Here is a 16,541-nt window from a genome sequence, read left to right as displayed (position 1 = left end):
CATACATTTAGCTCACGGATGGTGTTGATTGACTTCTAAAAGGTTGAAAGATAAACACTACAAAAGGTGGATCCAGCTATGAATAGTACTCTTCAATTTTTTTTCTGGGCAGGTCTTATCAAGTCTGTCCACAAATGCAATTCACAGCATTGCATACTAAGACGGGAAAGAAGAAAGAATATATTATTGATGCGTTTGACATCATTGTGCATTTGAGCTTATGTCGTCTGCTAGTGTTTGGATGTTACGTAGAGGGCTCTGAGAAATGTTTATATTGTGTAATAGATGTACCTGGACCTGAGCCCGAAAGGTATCTTAAACTCAATCTTTAACTTTGTCTCTCTTTTTTTTCTTTTCATTTATTTTATTTTACTTTTTTTTTTGTGTGTGGTTTATTCAGATTATACTTTCACTTATAATAAAACACAAGACAAATAGCTAAACGCAACCACGTCCAGACCATATAATACTGTTGAGCAGTCAAGGTTAGTGAGAAGTTGTATATATAGGTCATGATCAAATACACTGTTCATTGTAATATACCCGATGGAGTTCATCAATAACTAAGTCATAGTCGCAGATTTAGTAGCATAATCGAGTGGTTCAAACAGGATCATTTGTTCATGCGAATATTCAAAAATGTTCATAGTTAATGATTTTGTTGGACCCTTTTAATAATAAGGCTTGTCTTCGAGTCCGAAGATAAGTGAGGAATGCAGTATTTCCCGTGGCTGCGAAGCCCCAGCTGTGACCTACATATTTTGCAACACCTAGGGCAAGCATAACCATTGTCCGCAGGCGGTCGATTGAGATTGTTTTTCGCCGTCTGCGTTTGTCCTCGGCAGCAGATTTTCTTTTGGTCTCAAATGTGTATCCCGCGGCCTTCGTGAGTGACCTCCAGCTGTCTCGTTCTGAGGCCGCATGCAACCAGGTGCTCTCGTCTATGTCAGCCAAGGAAAGTTGACGCCTAAGCAGGTCTTTGAAATGTTTCCGTGGGGCGCCTCTGTTACGTCGACCACCTTTTAGCTCACCAAAAAAAGACTGCCTTTGGCATACGTTCGTCTCCCATACGGGATAAGTGCCCTACCCAGCGTAACTGTCAGACCATAAGAAGTCCCTCTATACTGTCCATACCGGCGTTCGTAAGGACATCGCTGTTTGTAGTGCGGTCTTTCCACCATATGCCCATGATGGAGCGCAAGCATCATTGGTGGAAGCGCTCAAGAAGTCTTAGTTGTTTTCTGGACCCTTTTAGATCATGATCAAATACACTATTTTTATAGTTTTTTTTTTTTTTTTTTTTAAAGGAAACCTTAGAATTTGCGCTATTCAGTTTTAGCTTTATCATCATAGGAATCCTTGGGCCTTATGCCTCTTTTCTTTGCCTCTTTTTGGGCTTTATATGCCTCTTTTATGGGCCATCTTGCCTCTTTTGTGGGCTTTTTTTTTTCTTTTTTTTTTTTTTTTAATATGTTTTTATTTGTAAGTTCTCATAATTCACAAGTATTAAATCATAAACAATTGAAAAGTGATTAACCTAAAAATATAATAACAGTAATAGAAATATTATTTAATATCAAAGACATACTACCTAACCAATGAACCCCCTAAAGACAGAAAAATGATACAAGTATACTCTACTCCAGAACAATCAACACAATATCAGATATCCCTGACCCCCAACACCCTATTTCTGAAAAACTACATGAGCATTATACAGGTATAGGAAAATCAAACTAGATAATTCTCTACCCTAAAGTCCATTATTTTTCTTAATGTTAATTCCAAGTAAATTTAACAAAAACATGCTTTTTCAATAATAGAGCGTAAATAAAATGCGATTAATGACTCTATTTTTTGCTTATTTAAATAGCTTTTTGTTTTTTGCATAATAATTATAAGCTGTTATTTTTTTTTATTGGCAATTAACTCACTATCCCATCTCTGCTGTGGTCCCGTCTGGAGCATAGGCCACCACTTCACTTTCTCCAGGCGTCCCGGTTCAAGGCGAGTTTCTCCAACTGTCCCAGCGTCTTGCCCACCTGCTATTCCTGGTATTGATAATGGACTTCGGGTTGTCGGCTTCCAGATGAAGCTTTCAGCAACGTGCGTCATGAACCTTCCATCTGGAGGTCCATCTTTACCCAGCCATGCCATTTCGATATTCGTTAAGTATAGCTGCTAGGTCCTGTGGTATGCACTCTGGGATCTCGTCTTCATGGTCTCGAGTTTGGTCTTATCTTTATTGCATACATTACAGACGATAAGTATGTCATCTTCTATTTAAAGGAACATTTAGAACAAAAGAAGAGGAAACCTTTTTTTGAGGGGGGGGGGGGAGGGTGGAATTTTGTATTTGAAATGACTTCTGTGTCGTCACAGTATCGGTGTAGTGTCGAGAGTGAAAAAAAAACAATCTGGAAAAGCCAGTCTATGTTTCTCCGATAGCCTGTAACATAAGGGACTCTAGCCAGTAACATTGGTGACTATAGCTTATAACATTGGTGACTATAGCCTATAACATTGGTGACTATAGCCTATAACATTGGTGACTATAGCCTATAACATTGGTGAATATAGCCTATAAAATTGGTGACTATGACCTATGACTTTGGTGAATATAGCCTATAACAATGGTATTTATAGCCTATAACATTGGTAACTATAACCTATAACATTGGTGACAATAGCCTATGACTTTGGTGAATATAGCCTATAACATTGGTATTTATAGCCTATAACATTGGTAACTATAGCCTATAACACTGGTGACCATAGCCTATAACACTGGTGACCATGGCCTATAACATTGGTGACTACAGCCTATAACACTGGTGACCATAGCCTATAACACTGGTGACCATAGCCTATAACACTGGTGACCATAGCCTATAACATTGGTGACCATAGCCTATAACACTGGTGACCATAGCCTATAACACTGGTGACCATATCCTATAACATTGGTGACCATAGCCTATAACACTGGTGACCATAGCCTATAACACTGGTGACCATAGCCTATAACATTGGTGACCATAGCCTATAACATTGGTGACTATAGCCTATAACACTGGTGACTATTACCTATAACATTGGTGACGATAGCCTATAACATTGGTGACTATAGACAATAACATTGGTGACTATAGCCTGTAACACTGGTGACTATAGCCTGTAACACTGATGACTATAGCCTATAACATTGGTGACTATAGACAATAACATTGGTGACTATAGCCTGTAACACTGGTGACCATAGCCTATAACACTGGTGACTATAGCCTATAACATTGGTGACTATAGACAATAACATTGGTGACTATAGCCTGTAACACTGGTGACTATAGCCTGTAACACTGGTGACCATAGCCTATAACACTGGTGACTATAGCCTATAACATTGGTGACTATAGACAATAACATTGGTGACTATAGCCTATAACATTGGTGACTATAGCCTATAACATTGGTGACTATAGACAATAACATTGGTGACTATAGCCTATAACATTGGTGACTATAGCCTATAACATTGGTGACTATAGCCTATAACACTGGTGACTATAGACAATAACATTGGTGACTATAGACAATAACATTGGTGACTATAGCCTATAACATTGGTGACTATAGCCTATAACATTGGTGACTATAGACAATAACATTGGTGACTATAGCCTGTAACACTGGTGACTATAGCCTGTAACACTGGTGACTATAGCCTATAACATTGGTGACTATAGACAATAACATTGGTGACTATAGCCTATAACAATGGTGACTATAGACAATAACATTGGTGACTATAGCCTGTAACACTGGTGACTATAGCCTGTAACACTGGTGACTATAGCCTATAACACTGGTGACTATAGCCTGTAACTCTGGTGACTATAGCCTATAACACTGGTTACTATAGCCCAGTGATGCTCAACCTAATTCGACCTGCGGGCCATTTTCGGTCTCGATACTCGTGTCGCGGGCCATATGATCGAAAATGTTCAAAAACGAAATGAAATTGAGTTGAAATAATTTTATGTGAAACTTGTGGATCTAGTGTTTACATTAATAAATGGGATATTTGTGGAAGTTTTTTAGTTGTTGTTTTTTTTAACTAGAAAGAAAGCTGCTTCATTTCTCTAATTAAAAATTAAAATTTTAGCTAGCTTTACCAAAGACTCATTTTCTTTTCTCTTTTAGGTAAATATTCCCATCAATCCTCCAATCTCTAAGTCTAAGCTTAGTTTAACAATAATATTATTCGCTGTTCAAACCAAGAATGCCGCCAAATTTGAATTATAATGCCGTTTTTATGTTATTGTTGTTGTGTTTTTTAAACAGCCAAATTTTCTTTATAAAACAAATACCTTGTCTTATTATGTTCCACAAACAAGTCAAGATCCGTTCAGTTTTCCTGGTAGATTAAGCATTCAGAGTCCACTTGTAGTTTCTTCGGCTCTCCCATTTCCACTTTCGTAAACGTACAAATATTAAATGTCATGGTACCAAGCCATCAGAGAAAAAGTCAGGGCCTTACGTTAGGTAAGATACATTTTTCAACCTTTAAAAAAAATGGGGAGGTAATGTATTTTCTACACTTTGTGCTGACGTTTCGGCGGGCCGGATGAAATCAGGTCGCGGGCCGGATCTGGCCCGTGGGCCGTATTTTGGGCATCACTGCTATAGCCTATAAGATTGGCAACTATAGCCTATAACACTGGTGACTATAGCCTATAACACTGGTGACCATGGCCTATAACATTGGTAACTATAGCCTATAACACTGGTGACCATGGCCTATAACACTGGTGACTATAGCCTATAACACTGGTGACTATAGCCTATAACACTGGTGACTATAGCCTGTAACTCTGGTGACTATAGCCTATAACACTGGTTACTATAGCCTATAAGATTGGCAACTATAGCCTATAACACTGGTGACTATAGCCTATAACACTGGTGACTATAGCCTATAACACTGGTGACCATGGCCTATAACATTGGTAACTATAGCCTATAACATTGGTGACTATAGCCTATAACATTGGTGACTAATAAAAAAAAGGAGACAACAATGTAAGTATGTAGTCAATGAAACACATTCACAAACTTAATTCATATTTTTTTTTCTTTTGAAATGTTGAGTGTGTTTTTTACAGCCTGGTCCAATCTCTTGTTGAGGGTGGGGGGGGGGGTATCTGTGAGAACGTTTCCAGCTTTTTGCAAGCAGAACACTAATGGAGTTTAGCCCCTTGTTAGGCAAATGAATGATATATGCCTTTAAGTCACAGGTTGAACTTTTATATGTAGGGCAATGTAGGCTAATGTATTAAGTAATAATGATGACAGTCCAACAGACTTAGTGATAGGTGAATGTTAAATGTTCTTGATAGCTATCTTTCTTTCTCTAACATTAGTCTAAACATTAATTTTTTTAATGTATTCTCGGAAGGACACTATAAAGTTATCAAAAGCTATTAACTAGATAGCCACTTCTTATCGTCTGCAACTTTTTAACTAGAATGACTTCCCCTTAAGTCTGCCATTTTATTCTTTCAATATCTTACCTAGATCAACATTAATGAGTCGTGCTGGCTGAGTGGGTAAAGAGTTTGACTTCCGTGCTGAGCGGTCTCGAATTTGAAACCCAGTGAAGACTGGCATTTTTTTTTAAATTTGGGATCTATAGGGCGCTCATGTGTTGACCCGGCTTTAAAATGTACCTAGAATTCGTTGATGAAGAAAATATGGTTGGTCGTTGTGCTGGCCACATGACATCCTCGTTAAACGTCGGCCATAGAAATAAATAAGCCTTACATCATCTGCCCAACCCCCCCCCCCCAATAGAGCGCAAGGTCTGATTAGTGTACATCACATACTCTACTTGATCTTGATTTGTGCTTAAACTAATTCTCATCTTATGACGTTACTTCAAAAAAGAAGATGATTACGTCCTACGCATCATGCATTCACTCATGCATATTAACCAATGACTTAAATTCTGCCAAGTCACTGGTTTTCCTGGCTAGCTCAGGCAACCCATTCCATGCTCTAATAGCACTAGGGAAGAAGGAGCATTTGTACAAATTCAAGCAAATATTCTGCATATGCACTTGAAAGAGTCGACTAGGGTCTCTTTACTTTGATTTACTCAATGTCTTAAAGTTATCTCTATCAAGTATAGAACAAACTCAGGTCAGAAAGGTCAGACAGAACAAATAAGACAAGAGAATGAACAAGTGTGAATAATCTTAAAGACAAGCTTAGAAAATCAGTGGACCGAAACAGAGTGCGGTAGTGTCATAATTTTCAATGTAGTCTGGATACAATAAAACTTTCTGTAAGACTTATTTGTGACATACTTAAAAAAAAAAAGTAAAGTTCCCCTTTCAGACCTTGTGGCATATGATGTAAAGGCCATCTGATTCTGTGGCCTACGGTTAACGAGAGTGTCATGTGACCAGCACAACGACCAACCGCCTTTACTTTTCCCCGACGTCAGGTACTCATTAGAGCTGGGTGGACTCCAAAAGATTCTGATATAAAAAAATCCCAGTCTTCACCAGGTTTCGAACCCCGGACCCCGGTTCGATAGCCAAGCGCTTTACCGCTCAGTCACCGCGCCTCCATTTGGGACATAGGCTACATGCTTCATTAAGATATATGTAGATGAACTCCTTCATTCATGAAATAAGTACGGGTCATCTCATGGAATTAGATGAATGCCTGGGCATTACCTATGGTCGGAAAGATGCCACCCACACAGCAGTTTCCTCCTCTCTAGTTGGTGTCGGCAAGGGAGCGGCAATGGCCGATACAGTTTGGGGTCAACGGCGTCGCAGGCTCTGCCAGGGTGTAGCACTTTGAGCAGCGTTGACTCAGCGTTGAAGTACGAAACCTTTCCCATGTTTAGCTGCAAGGCAGCAGATGTTTGAATTCAGAGTCTTCCTTCTCCTAGGTGAGTAGACAGCCATGGCCAAAGAGCTCCTCCTGCTTGAAGCTTACTGGTTTAGACGCCAGTTGCTCGCCTTCGCCCCTTCAGTTAGTTAAAACAGTTTCGCCGGACACAATATCTGAGCCACACGTGAAGGCCAGGAGTTGGAATGGTTATCAGAAGCTATTTGAGACGCATGCCATTAGGAAGCATTGTATAGTTAGTGGAGTGCTTATAGTCATTACCTCTTCCGGCAACGACAACCTTGGGAAACGGCAGTAAGATAAAGAATCTATAATATTTGTCTTCGTATGTAAACATTAATAAGGAATGCAGTTCTAGCAGTGATCTAAATATTTTGAAGCATGCAACGCAGACAAAACCGTTGTCTGGAATCGCTCAATTAAAGTCCGCTTTGTAAACTTTTTACTATTTCATTATATAAGTATTTTTTTAGAGAGTTTTTCTGGCCTCTTTTTCTGAACTAAAATTTAAAGATAGAAGTCTTGGCCAGGTAATCTTGTTGTATCCAAACCATTTCAAACACTACTGTTTTAACTTATCAAATTCACAGACTATTTCTCATCATGAAAATTGACGTGCAACCAGCTGAACCACGCTCCACGCTAGGGTTCAAACCTGGAGGGGAAATGAAATCGACAAAACAAGAACCACGGAGCGAGAAGAAGAAGGCGCTTGTCAAAGAAAGAGATGCCACGATGCTGTCTGTTGTGTCAGAGTTCGCTGATAAAACTTCCCTCAACGGTATACTGATGATCAAGACGTCCAACAGTTTCGGGGCCAGGTTCTTCTGGGTCGTCGTGTTCTTAGCTGCAGTAGGGGCCTTGACATTTCATTCGTATAGGTAAAAACAAAATCGTTTTGTTTCGTTCTTTAGTTTCACTTTTTAGTTTACATTTTAGTTTAGTTTTTTTTATTCAGATGAAGATTTTCATACTACAGGCTATCTTATCGCTTCGTATCGTAGCGTATCTTATCGTATCGTATTTTATCGTGTCGTCTAGTATCGTATCATATCATATAGTATAGTATCGGATCGTATAGTATCATATCGTCTTGTATCGTATCTTATCTTATCTTATCTTATCGTATCGTATCTTATCTTATCTTATCTTATCTTATCGTATCGTATCGTATCGTATCTTATCGTATCGTATCGTATCGTTGGGGGAAAAGAAAGGGCGGTTGGTCGGTGTGCTGGCCACATGACACCCGCGTTAACCGTGGTACACAGAAACTGATGACATTTACATCATCTGCCCTAGAGATCGCAAAATCTAAAAGGGGATTATTATTTTACTAGTACTTGAGTACTACTCCAGTACTCCCACAGTACTGCTTCATCACCAATATGACTTAAAGTACTACAAGTGATACGCGTATCACAGTTCGAGAGCAGTGGCCGTAATAAGTGGCATAGCCCTTGCCTTGTAGTTGATGATGCCTGTCTGACTTCGACAGGTTACTCTGGAGATGTCACAGTTGCTTGTGCGGGTGTATTCGATGAAACTTACTAACAAAAACAAAAGCCCATACATGTAACAAGTAGAAAGGACTTAAGTCCAAACCGTTGTAAAATACATATAATGTTTTAATACTGAAAAGGCCACAATCGAGTCTATGTCTATAATACCAAGTTATCCCTATGAAATCCTAGCACCCACTGACTCTATGTACATAAATAATCTCTAACCCAACTAAGTCGTGACGCAATGAAGTCGCGTTCAAAGTCCATCAACTACGGTGCGTCTCTATAATAATAACTAATAATACTAAGTCTCTCACATAATAGATATAAGAAGCCTGTAGATCAATGAGAAAGAGAAGAACCAGTTTGTTTTTCTGATAGTGTAGTGTTTTGGCTTCTAACTAAAAGGAGTGGAGACCGTCGATTTAAGAAAACAAATTAGCGCTCCAAAAAGGCTTGTAAAGTGTTTGAATGACAAACGATTTTTTCTATATTTTTTAACTGATTAAAATGTTTGTTTTCGCTTTTCAATGGTTTAGCATTGTTGTGGACTATTTGAGTTACCAGACTACGACGTCTGTACAACGAACTTTAGACCAAAATATCCAGATGCCCTTTATAACAATTTGTCTTGAAAACCCAATACGGCAATCAAAGGTAAACCATTTAACAACCTTGTATATCAACATCAACCTTGTATATCAACATCAACCTTGTATATCATCACCAATCTTGTATATCAACATCAACCTTGTATATCATCACCAATCTTGTACATCGACATCAACATTGTATATCAACATCAACCGTGTATATCATCACAAATCTTGTATATCAACATCAACCTTGTATATCATCACCAATCTTGTATATCATCACCAATCTTGTACATCGACATCAACATTGTATATCAACATCAACCTTGTATATCATCACCAATCTTGTATATCATCACCAATCTTGTACATCGACATCAACATTGTATATCAACATCAACCTTGTATATTATCACCAATCTTGTATATCAACATCAACCTTGTATATCATCACCAATCTTGTATATCAACATCAACCTTGTATATTAACATCAATTTTGTATATCATCACCAATCTTGTATATCAACATCAACCTTGTATATCATCACCTATCTTGTATATCAACATCAACCTTGTATATTAACATCAACCTTGTATATCAACATCAATCTTGTATGTCGACATCAACCTTGAATATCAACATCATCCTTGTATATCAACCTCAACCTTGTAAATCATCACCAATCTTGTATATCAACACCAACATTGTATATCATCACCAATCTTGTATATCAACATCAACCTTGTATATCATCACCATTCTTTTATATCAACATCAACCTTGTATATCATCACCAATCTTGTATATCAACATCATCCTTGTATATCAACCTCAACCTTGTAAATCATCACCAATCTTGTATATCAACACCAACATTGTATATCAACATCAATCTTGTATATCAACATTAACCTTGTATATCATCACCAATCTTGTATATCATCACCAATCTTGTACATCGACATCAACATTGTATATCATCACCAATCTTGTATATCAACATCAACCTTGTATATCATCACCAATCGTGTATATCAACATCAACCTTGTATATCATCACCAATCTTGTATATCAACATCAACCTTGTATATTAACATCAATTTTGTATATCATCACCAATCTTGTATATCAACATCAACCTTGTATATCATCACCTATCTTGTATATCAACATCAACCTTGTATATTAACATCAACCTTGTATATCAACATCAATCTTGTATGTCGACATCAACCTTGAATATCAACATCATCCTTGTATATCAACCTCAACCTTGTAAATCATCACCAATCTTGTATATCAACACCAACATTGTATATCATCACCAATCTTGTATATCAACATCAACCTTGTATATCATCACCATTCTTTTATATCAACATCAACCTTGTATATCATCACCAATCTTTTATATCAACATCAACCTTTTATATTAACATCAATTTTGTATATCATCACCAATCTTGTATATCAACATCAACCTTGTACCTGAAGTGTCTCTTAATGTAGTGATTTCACTAATGATGTTACTCTAGACAAGTGCTTCCCAACCTTTTTTTTACGGAACTTTTAGCACATATATATATATTTATTATATTTTATTGTTTTTCAACAAAATTTACAAAAAGCCCGGCACAATGTTTTTATTGAGTTCAAATCTTCGTTCCAGCTGAACGAGACGAATTCAATAATAATAGAGTATATACAGAGAGAGCAAGCCAAGTACGGGTAAGTCAGCTGATACTGTAAGGGATTAGGGAAATGAAAATAAATGTGCAGGCTCTTTAGTCCTTTCGTTACAAAGTATGCTGTTAGATATATTTCTATTACTTGGTGCAGTGGTTCTCAAACTTTTTTTTTAATAAACGTAACACTTCGCCCATTCTGAGTATTTAGCGGAATAGTGTGTTAATGTTTCTAGAGAGATTAATTCACGTCTGGGGGTAATGGATAATTGTTCCAGTAGTTTGTGGAACACCTATTCAGACCTCGTGGAACACCAGGGTTCCGAAGAACACAGTTTGGGAAACACTCACTTAGTGCATTAATGTTGAAGTCTTTAGAAAGAAAGGAACGAGGAGGCTGCGTGGGGAAACACTTGGCTTCGAGACACAAGGGAATCCCACAGTGTCTGCCCAACTCTTATGGGTACATGGCATACGATGGGAGAGTAAAGGAGGTTGGTCGTTGTGCTGGTCACACGAAACTTAACCGTCGGTAATAGAAACAGAATAGAGTGACATCATCTACCCCTTTAGATAGGGAGGTCGGATCTGATATCTTTAATGTACTTTCTTTTTTTTTTTACTTACCATTGATAGAATCTTTGTTTTGTTTATAATTATTTACTTAATTTTATATGCACAAACATAACCAAGTTAATGTCTTAGGTATAGCTAAACGAATTGATAAATATTTCTATATACCTCTCTCTCTCTCTCTCTCTCTCTCTCTCTCTCTCTCACCTCTCTTTTTCCTCCCACCCTTTCCCTCTCCCTTCTCTCTCTTTCTATTATTTCCTTCTCTCTCTCTCTTACTCTCTCTTCCCCTCTCTTTCTCCATTTTTTCTCCCTCTTTCTTCCTCCAACCATCTCCCTCTCTCCCTCTCTGTCTTTCTCATTTTCTCCCCCCCCCTCCTCTCTCTTCTCTTTCACCCCCCCACCCACCCACATTTATATAAATATTATATTCTTGGTTGTTGTTTTTTTATCCTATTCAAGGAACCCATCTTCTGAGGTAATGTACATTTTAAATACTGCTCTTTTATTGTTCCTTTGTATTTTAAATTCATTCACTTAGAGCGCTGGCTAATGTAGACGAACAAATGACGCAATTGATATTTACTGAATCTACCAAATATATAGTTATGTTTTATTTTGTGTAGTAATCTCTAATCTTTTACATGCTCTATAATAATTATGAAAACGCTTAGAGAGTAATATTGACGTCACTAGGTCACCGAGTATAAACATTGAAAAGACAAACTTAGATGACCTAAGACACGTGGGGCTCCATCATTTGGTACAGAGAGAACTACAGTCATGCAGACTAAACATGTTTAGATTTTGATTCGGTAGTTTTTATGTGTTTTAAGAACATACGTTTCTAATAAAAGTACTTTAAAAGTTTGGATTCTCAACGGTAGCTAATAAAATAATAATTTACAATGGACCTCATTCACCAACCGTAAACAAACAACATTTAGCCACGTGGTGCTCTATCTCTTCTCTATAATTTACGATCTCATGTTTAATTCATGTGGTTGTCACGTGACAGTTTTTTTTTTCGTTCTTTTATCAATAAGATCATGTGACTAAATGTTGTTTGTTTACGATTGGTGAATGAGGTCCATTTTCATTAGTTTATTACTTTACAATCTATCATTAGCTGAGATATGCTTAAAGCCTTCAAGAACAAAAAGATATAGATCCTTGGTCAACTGTATAACTCCTCTTGTAAAACATAGTTTGATTTATTTGATAGGAAAATATTTGTACAAAGCTTAAATCAACTCAGTCTGTCAGTCTGACTGTCGTTCAGTCTGTCTGTCAAGTAAAAACTTTTAAACATGTTTTTTTTCTCACACCTGCCATTTTCGGATCAAGCTAAAACTTTTCACGATTGTTCATTAGACCTGACAAGACAGGAATCAATAAAAATAGTTCATCAATTAATAAATTAATTATTGGTGATTAATTATTTTGTTTGATATCGAAATAAGGGGAATGAGAGATGTGTATGTATATATGGATTTAGTACCATCATTACTTTTTTGACACGTTTTCTCTTATTTATCCCATTCTCGGATCAAGTTAAAATTGTGTATAATTATTTACAATACACGAATCAATCCAAGAAAAAATTTTTTTTAATCATTTAGTACTAATTAATGAATTGTGTTTCATTTTAAGGGAACTAAACCTTGCCATTTTCATATAAATGGCAGTAATTGGCAGTTGTTTCCCTTAGATAATCTTTGTTTGTTCTAATTGCTTGTTCTACGTACGCAGAGTGTTGTAGAATACAAGGCTTTGGAAAATATTCCCAATACAACGGGTGATATAGTCTATTATGGATTGGAACACCTGAGCAGGTAGTTCATGTTTATATGCCCATCAATCATCAACACATTTGAACATTGTCGGTATTTTTATCAAAGATCAATATATCTAATCATTGCTGGTATTTTTATCAAAGATCAATATATCTAATCATTGCTGGTATTTTCATCAAAGATCAATATATGTAATCATTGTCGGTATTTTTATCAAAGATCAATATATCTAATCATTGCTGGTATTTTCATCAAAGATCAATATATGTAATCATTGTCGGTATTTTTTATCAAAGATCAATATATCTAATCATTGCTGGTATTTTCATCAAAGATCAATATATGTAATCATTGTCGGTATTTTTATCAAAGATCAATATATCTAATCATTGCTGGTATTTTCATCAAAGATCAATATATGTAATCATTGTCGGTATTTTTATCAAAGATCAATATATCTAATCATTGCTGGTATTTTCATCAAAGATCAATATATGTAATCATTGTCGGTATTTTCATCAAACATAAAAACCAGAACCTTCCGACTGTACCACATAAAATACAAGACTCATTTTCATCTTTTTAGCGGGGGAAAGACGCTATCAGTTTTGTGTGTCCGTAACGTTTAAATGTCAGAAACTAGAAGAGAAAATGAAAATTGGACATCATGGTATTTTAGAGCATTCAAGTTCTGATGCAACGGCTACTTTTTTTTTTTTCTGAAAGCGAAAAATCTAATTTTTTAAATCAATTATGCAAGCAGTTTTTTTCATAAAAATACACCATTTTTACAACTATTCACTATTAATAGTAACAAATACTGGAGTTGTTGTTTTTCTATACCACAAACTATATATATCTACTAATTCATTAACACATTTATGCAAATGGTTTTAGACTTTTGGTAAACAAAATTGTTGTTTTTTTTACAGTTGTATTGCTAAGTTATGTAAGTTCTGTCATACAAACTACTACATTTACAAATAACTAGTTAACATTTTTTAAAGAGGAAAAAAATCTATTTACTATGCAAATAAGTTGAACCTAATTTAAAACAACAATTAATAAGTATTTTTTCATATTATCGCGTGAGCTGCAGGAATGCAGACCCCACACAGTACAGAAAACTAAAGGAATTTATTTTTTCAAGGAAATGTGTTTTTCTTGAGGCTTTGAATAAGAGATTGACCCTTTACAAAACAATTAGATCAAGTAGATAATCATTATAAGACATCAGTTAGGCCAGGTTCACATCTAACTTCACATTCAGTTTCACCTATCCCTTGGTCTGCTGGACTTTGGGGCACCACACAGGATCTGTCAAACTTCTTTCTCCATTCTTCTCTGTCATTTGCCTTTGATAGAATCTCATTATGATATTCTTTCTGAAAATATTGAAGCCTGTCTTTTTTTGTCCTGCCTGGGTGAACAACTTTGGGGGCCGATTTTGAGTTTGTGTTTCTACACAGACTGTCTTTGTAACCTGTTTTTTTTTTCTTCTCTGTCTCTTTTTCGTCTCATTTGTTGTTTGTGTCAGTTGTTTATTTGTCTTTCTCTCGCTCTTTCTCTCTCGCGTTACGTCTCGTGACAATCACTGTCTCGCGTTTCAACTCTTTCATTTCTCTTTTTTTTCTATCTTTCCCTCTCTTTATCTCTCTCTGTGTCTCTTTGTCTTTAACTCTCTCTCTCTCTGTGTATCTCTCTCTGTCTCTCTCTAACTCTTCTTCTCTGTCTCTCTTTTTCTATTTCTCTCCATCTCTGTATCTCTTTCTGTGTCTCTTGCTATCTCTCCCTCTCTCTCTCTCTCTCTTTATCTCTCCCTCTCTGTATCTCTCTGTCTCTCTCTTTATATCTCCCTCTCTGTATCTCTGTCTCTTTCTCTGCCTCTCTGTATCTCTCTCTGTCTCTTTGCTATCTCTCCCTCTTTAATTCTCTCTTTCTCTATATCTCTCCCTCTCTGCATCCCTCTCTGTATCTCTCTCTGTCTCTCTTGCTATCTCTCCCTCTCTTTCTCTCTCTCTCTCTCTCTCTCTTTCTCTTTCTCTTATTTTTTTTTAATTTACAAATCTTTAAATATCGATGTTTTTTTTATACATGTTCTAATTTAAATCGCAATCAAATTGTGAAATAAATCTCACATATATCCTCCTCTTCCTTCTCTCATTATCCTTTTCATCGACATCTGTTATCTCTATTGTGAATCGTAGGGCTGCTGTGATGGTTTGCGTAAAAAAAAAAATCCCCCTTCTACGCTGACCAGCTGACCCTAGCAGGATATCGAAAGACCATTATTGTTATATTGGTACAAATACTCCTTTTTCCCTAGTGCTATTAGAGCATGGAATGGGTTGCCTGAGCTAGCCATGAAAACCAGTGACTTGACAGAATTTAAGTCATTGGTTAACATGCATGACTAAATGCATGACGCCTAGGACGTAATCATCTTCTTTTTTTGAAGTAACGTCTGTATTATATAAGATAAGAATAGGAAACAAATAGGATTTAAAATCTCTTTGGTAGGAAAAGTTGTGAAAGAAGCAATTCTCCTTGACGACTCTTCTGAAATTTGTGATATTACCTAGCAGTAGCATTTTATAAGAGAAATGGATAGTAATTAAAACATCTTCAAAGGACTTATTGACCTCGATTCACTTCATACAAAAATAATAGAACCCAACATATTTCAGAAAGCAGAGTCATGTTTGGAAAACTATCAATTAAATTTAGTAAACTCTTTAGTGTCTGTACTCATAGAGCACCACCAATGATAGGTAGAAGTACTTGAACCAGTAACCCAAAATTATTCCTGTCGCTTTGGATCAACAAAGCGAACCCATTACATCATTACATCAAACCTTTTAGTCTCGGCGACCCCTTTTTACAATCCCCCACTCTGACGCGACCCCCCCCCCTCCCGCACACACACACAGCAATAGAAGAGTAGATAATAACTATCCATTTTTCGGAGGGTCTTAGGCGACCCCTGGCAAATCGCCAATCGACCCCCCAAAGGGGTCGCGAGCCACAGGTTGAGAACCCCTGCATTACATACTTGCAAATAATGGTAAACAAAACTGAGGTCGCGACTGTCTGGTACAAAAATGAAGAAGTGTCAATGGCTTTCAGTTGCGAACTTAAGTAATACTATTTCATTTTTATTCAAAACAAAACAAATTTAAACCTCATTAGGCTAATTAACTTGCCTGCATAAGAAATATTTGTTTAAATTTAAAACTGCGAACAGTATTCATAATTAATTAGTAGTATATTCATAAAGGATCAATTAAAATTATCAATACTCCTACAGAAATGCCCATATAGTAAGTACGATTTATCTTGTATTTTGTGTATGTGTTTGAAATTCCTTCCTCTACAATAGCTACCTCTCTGCTACCTCTCTGCTACCTCTCTGCTACCACTTCCCATTCTATTATAAATGTATGATTTCCATAAAAACGA

At 36.6% G+C, this 16,541-nt stretch overlaps 1 protein-coding gene across 1 annotated transcript in view; it reads left to right on the top strand.

Moving 5' to 3' along the window:
- The first annotated feature begins 231 nt into the window (after positions 1–231).
- The window catches only part of LOC106064203 (acid-sensing ion channel 2-like), a 32,303-nt gene continuing 15,993 nt past the window's right edge, over positions 232–16,541 (top strand). The window contains exons 1-6 of the mRNA XM_056040776.1: positions 232–310; positions 7,515–7,805; positions 8,969–9,086; positions 10,698–10,756; positions 11,749–11,764; positions 13,039–13,121. Coding sequence (XP_055896751.1) covers positions 7,528–7,805; positions 8,969–9,086; positions 10,698–10,756; positions 11,749–11,764; positions 13,039–13,121 — 554 coding nt within the window. The 5' untranslated portion in view covers positions 232–310; positions 7,515–7,527. The remainder of the gene's footprint in view (positions 311–7,514; positions 7,806–8,968; positions 9,087–10,697; positions 10,757–11,748; positions 11,765–13,038; positions 13,122–16,541) is intronic.

This window comes from Biomphalaria glabrata, chromosome 9 (assembly GCF_947242115.1).
Source record: "Biomphalaria glabrata chromosome 9, xgBioGlab47.1, whole genome shotgun sequence".
In the NCBI taxonomy this organism is placed as follows: Eukaryota; Metazoa; Mollusca; class Gastropoda; family Planorbidae; genus Biomphalaria; species Biomphalaria glabrata.
Note: the sequence above shows the minus strand (reverse complement) of the source record. Positions and strands in the feature narration are given on the sequence as shown.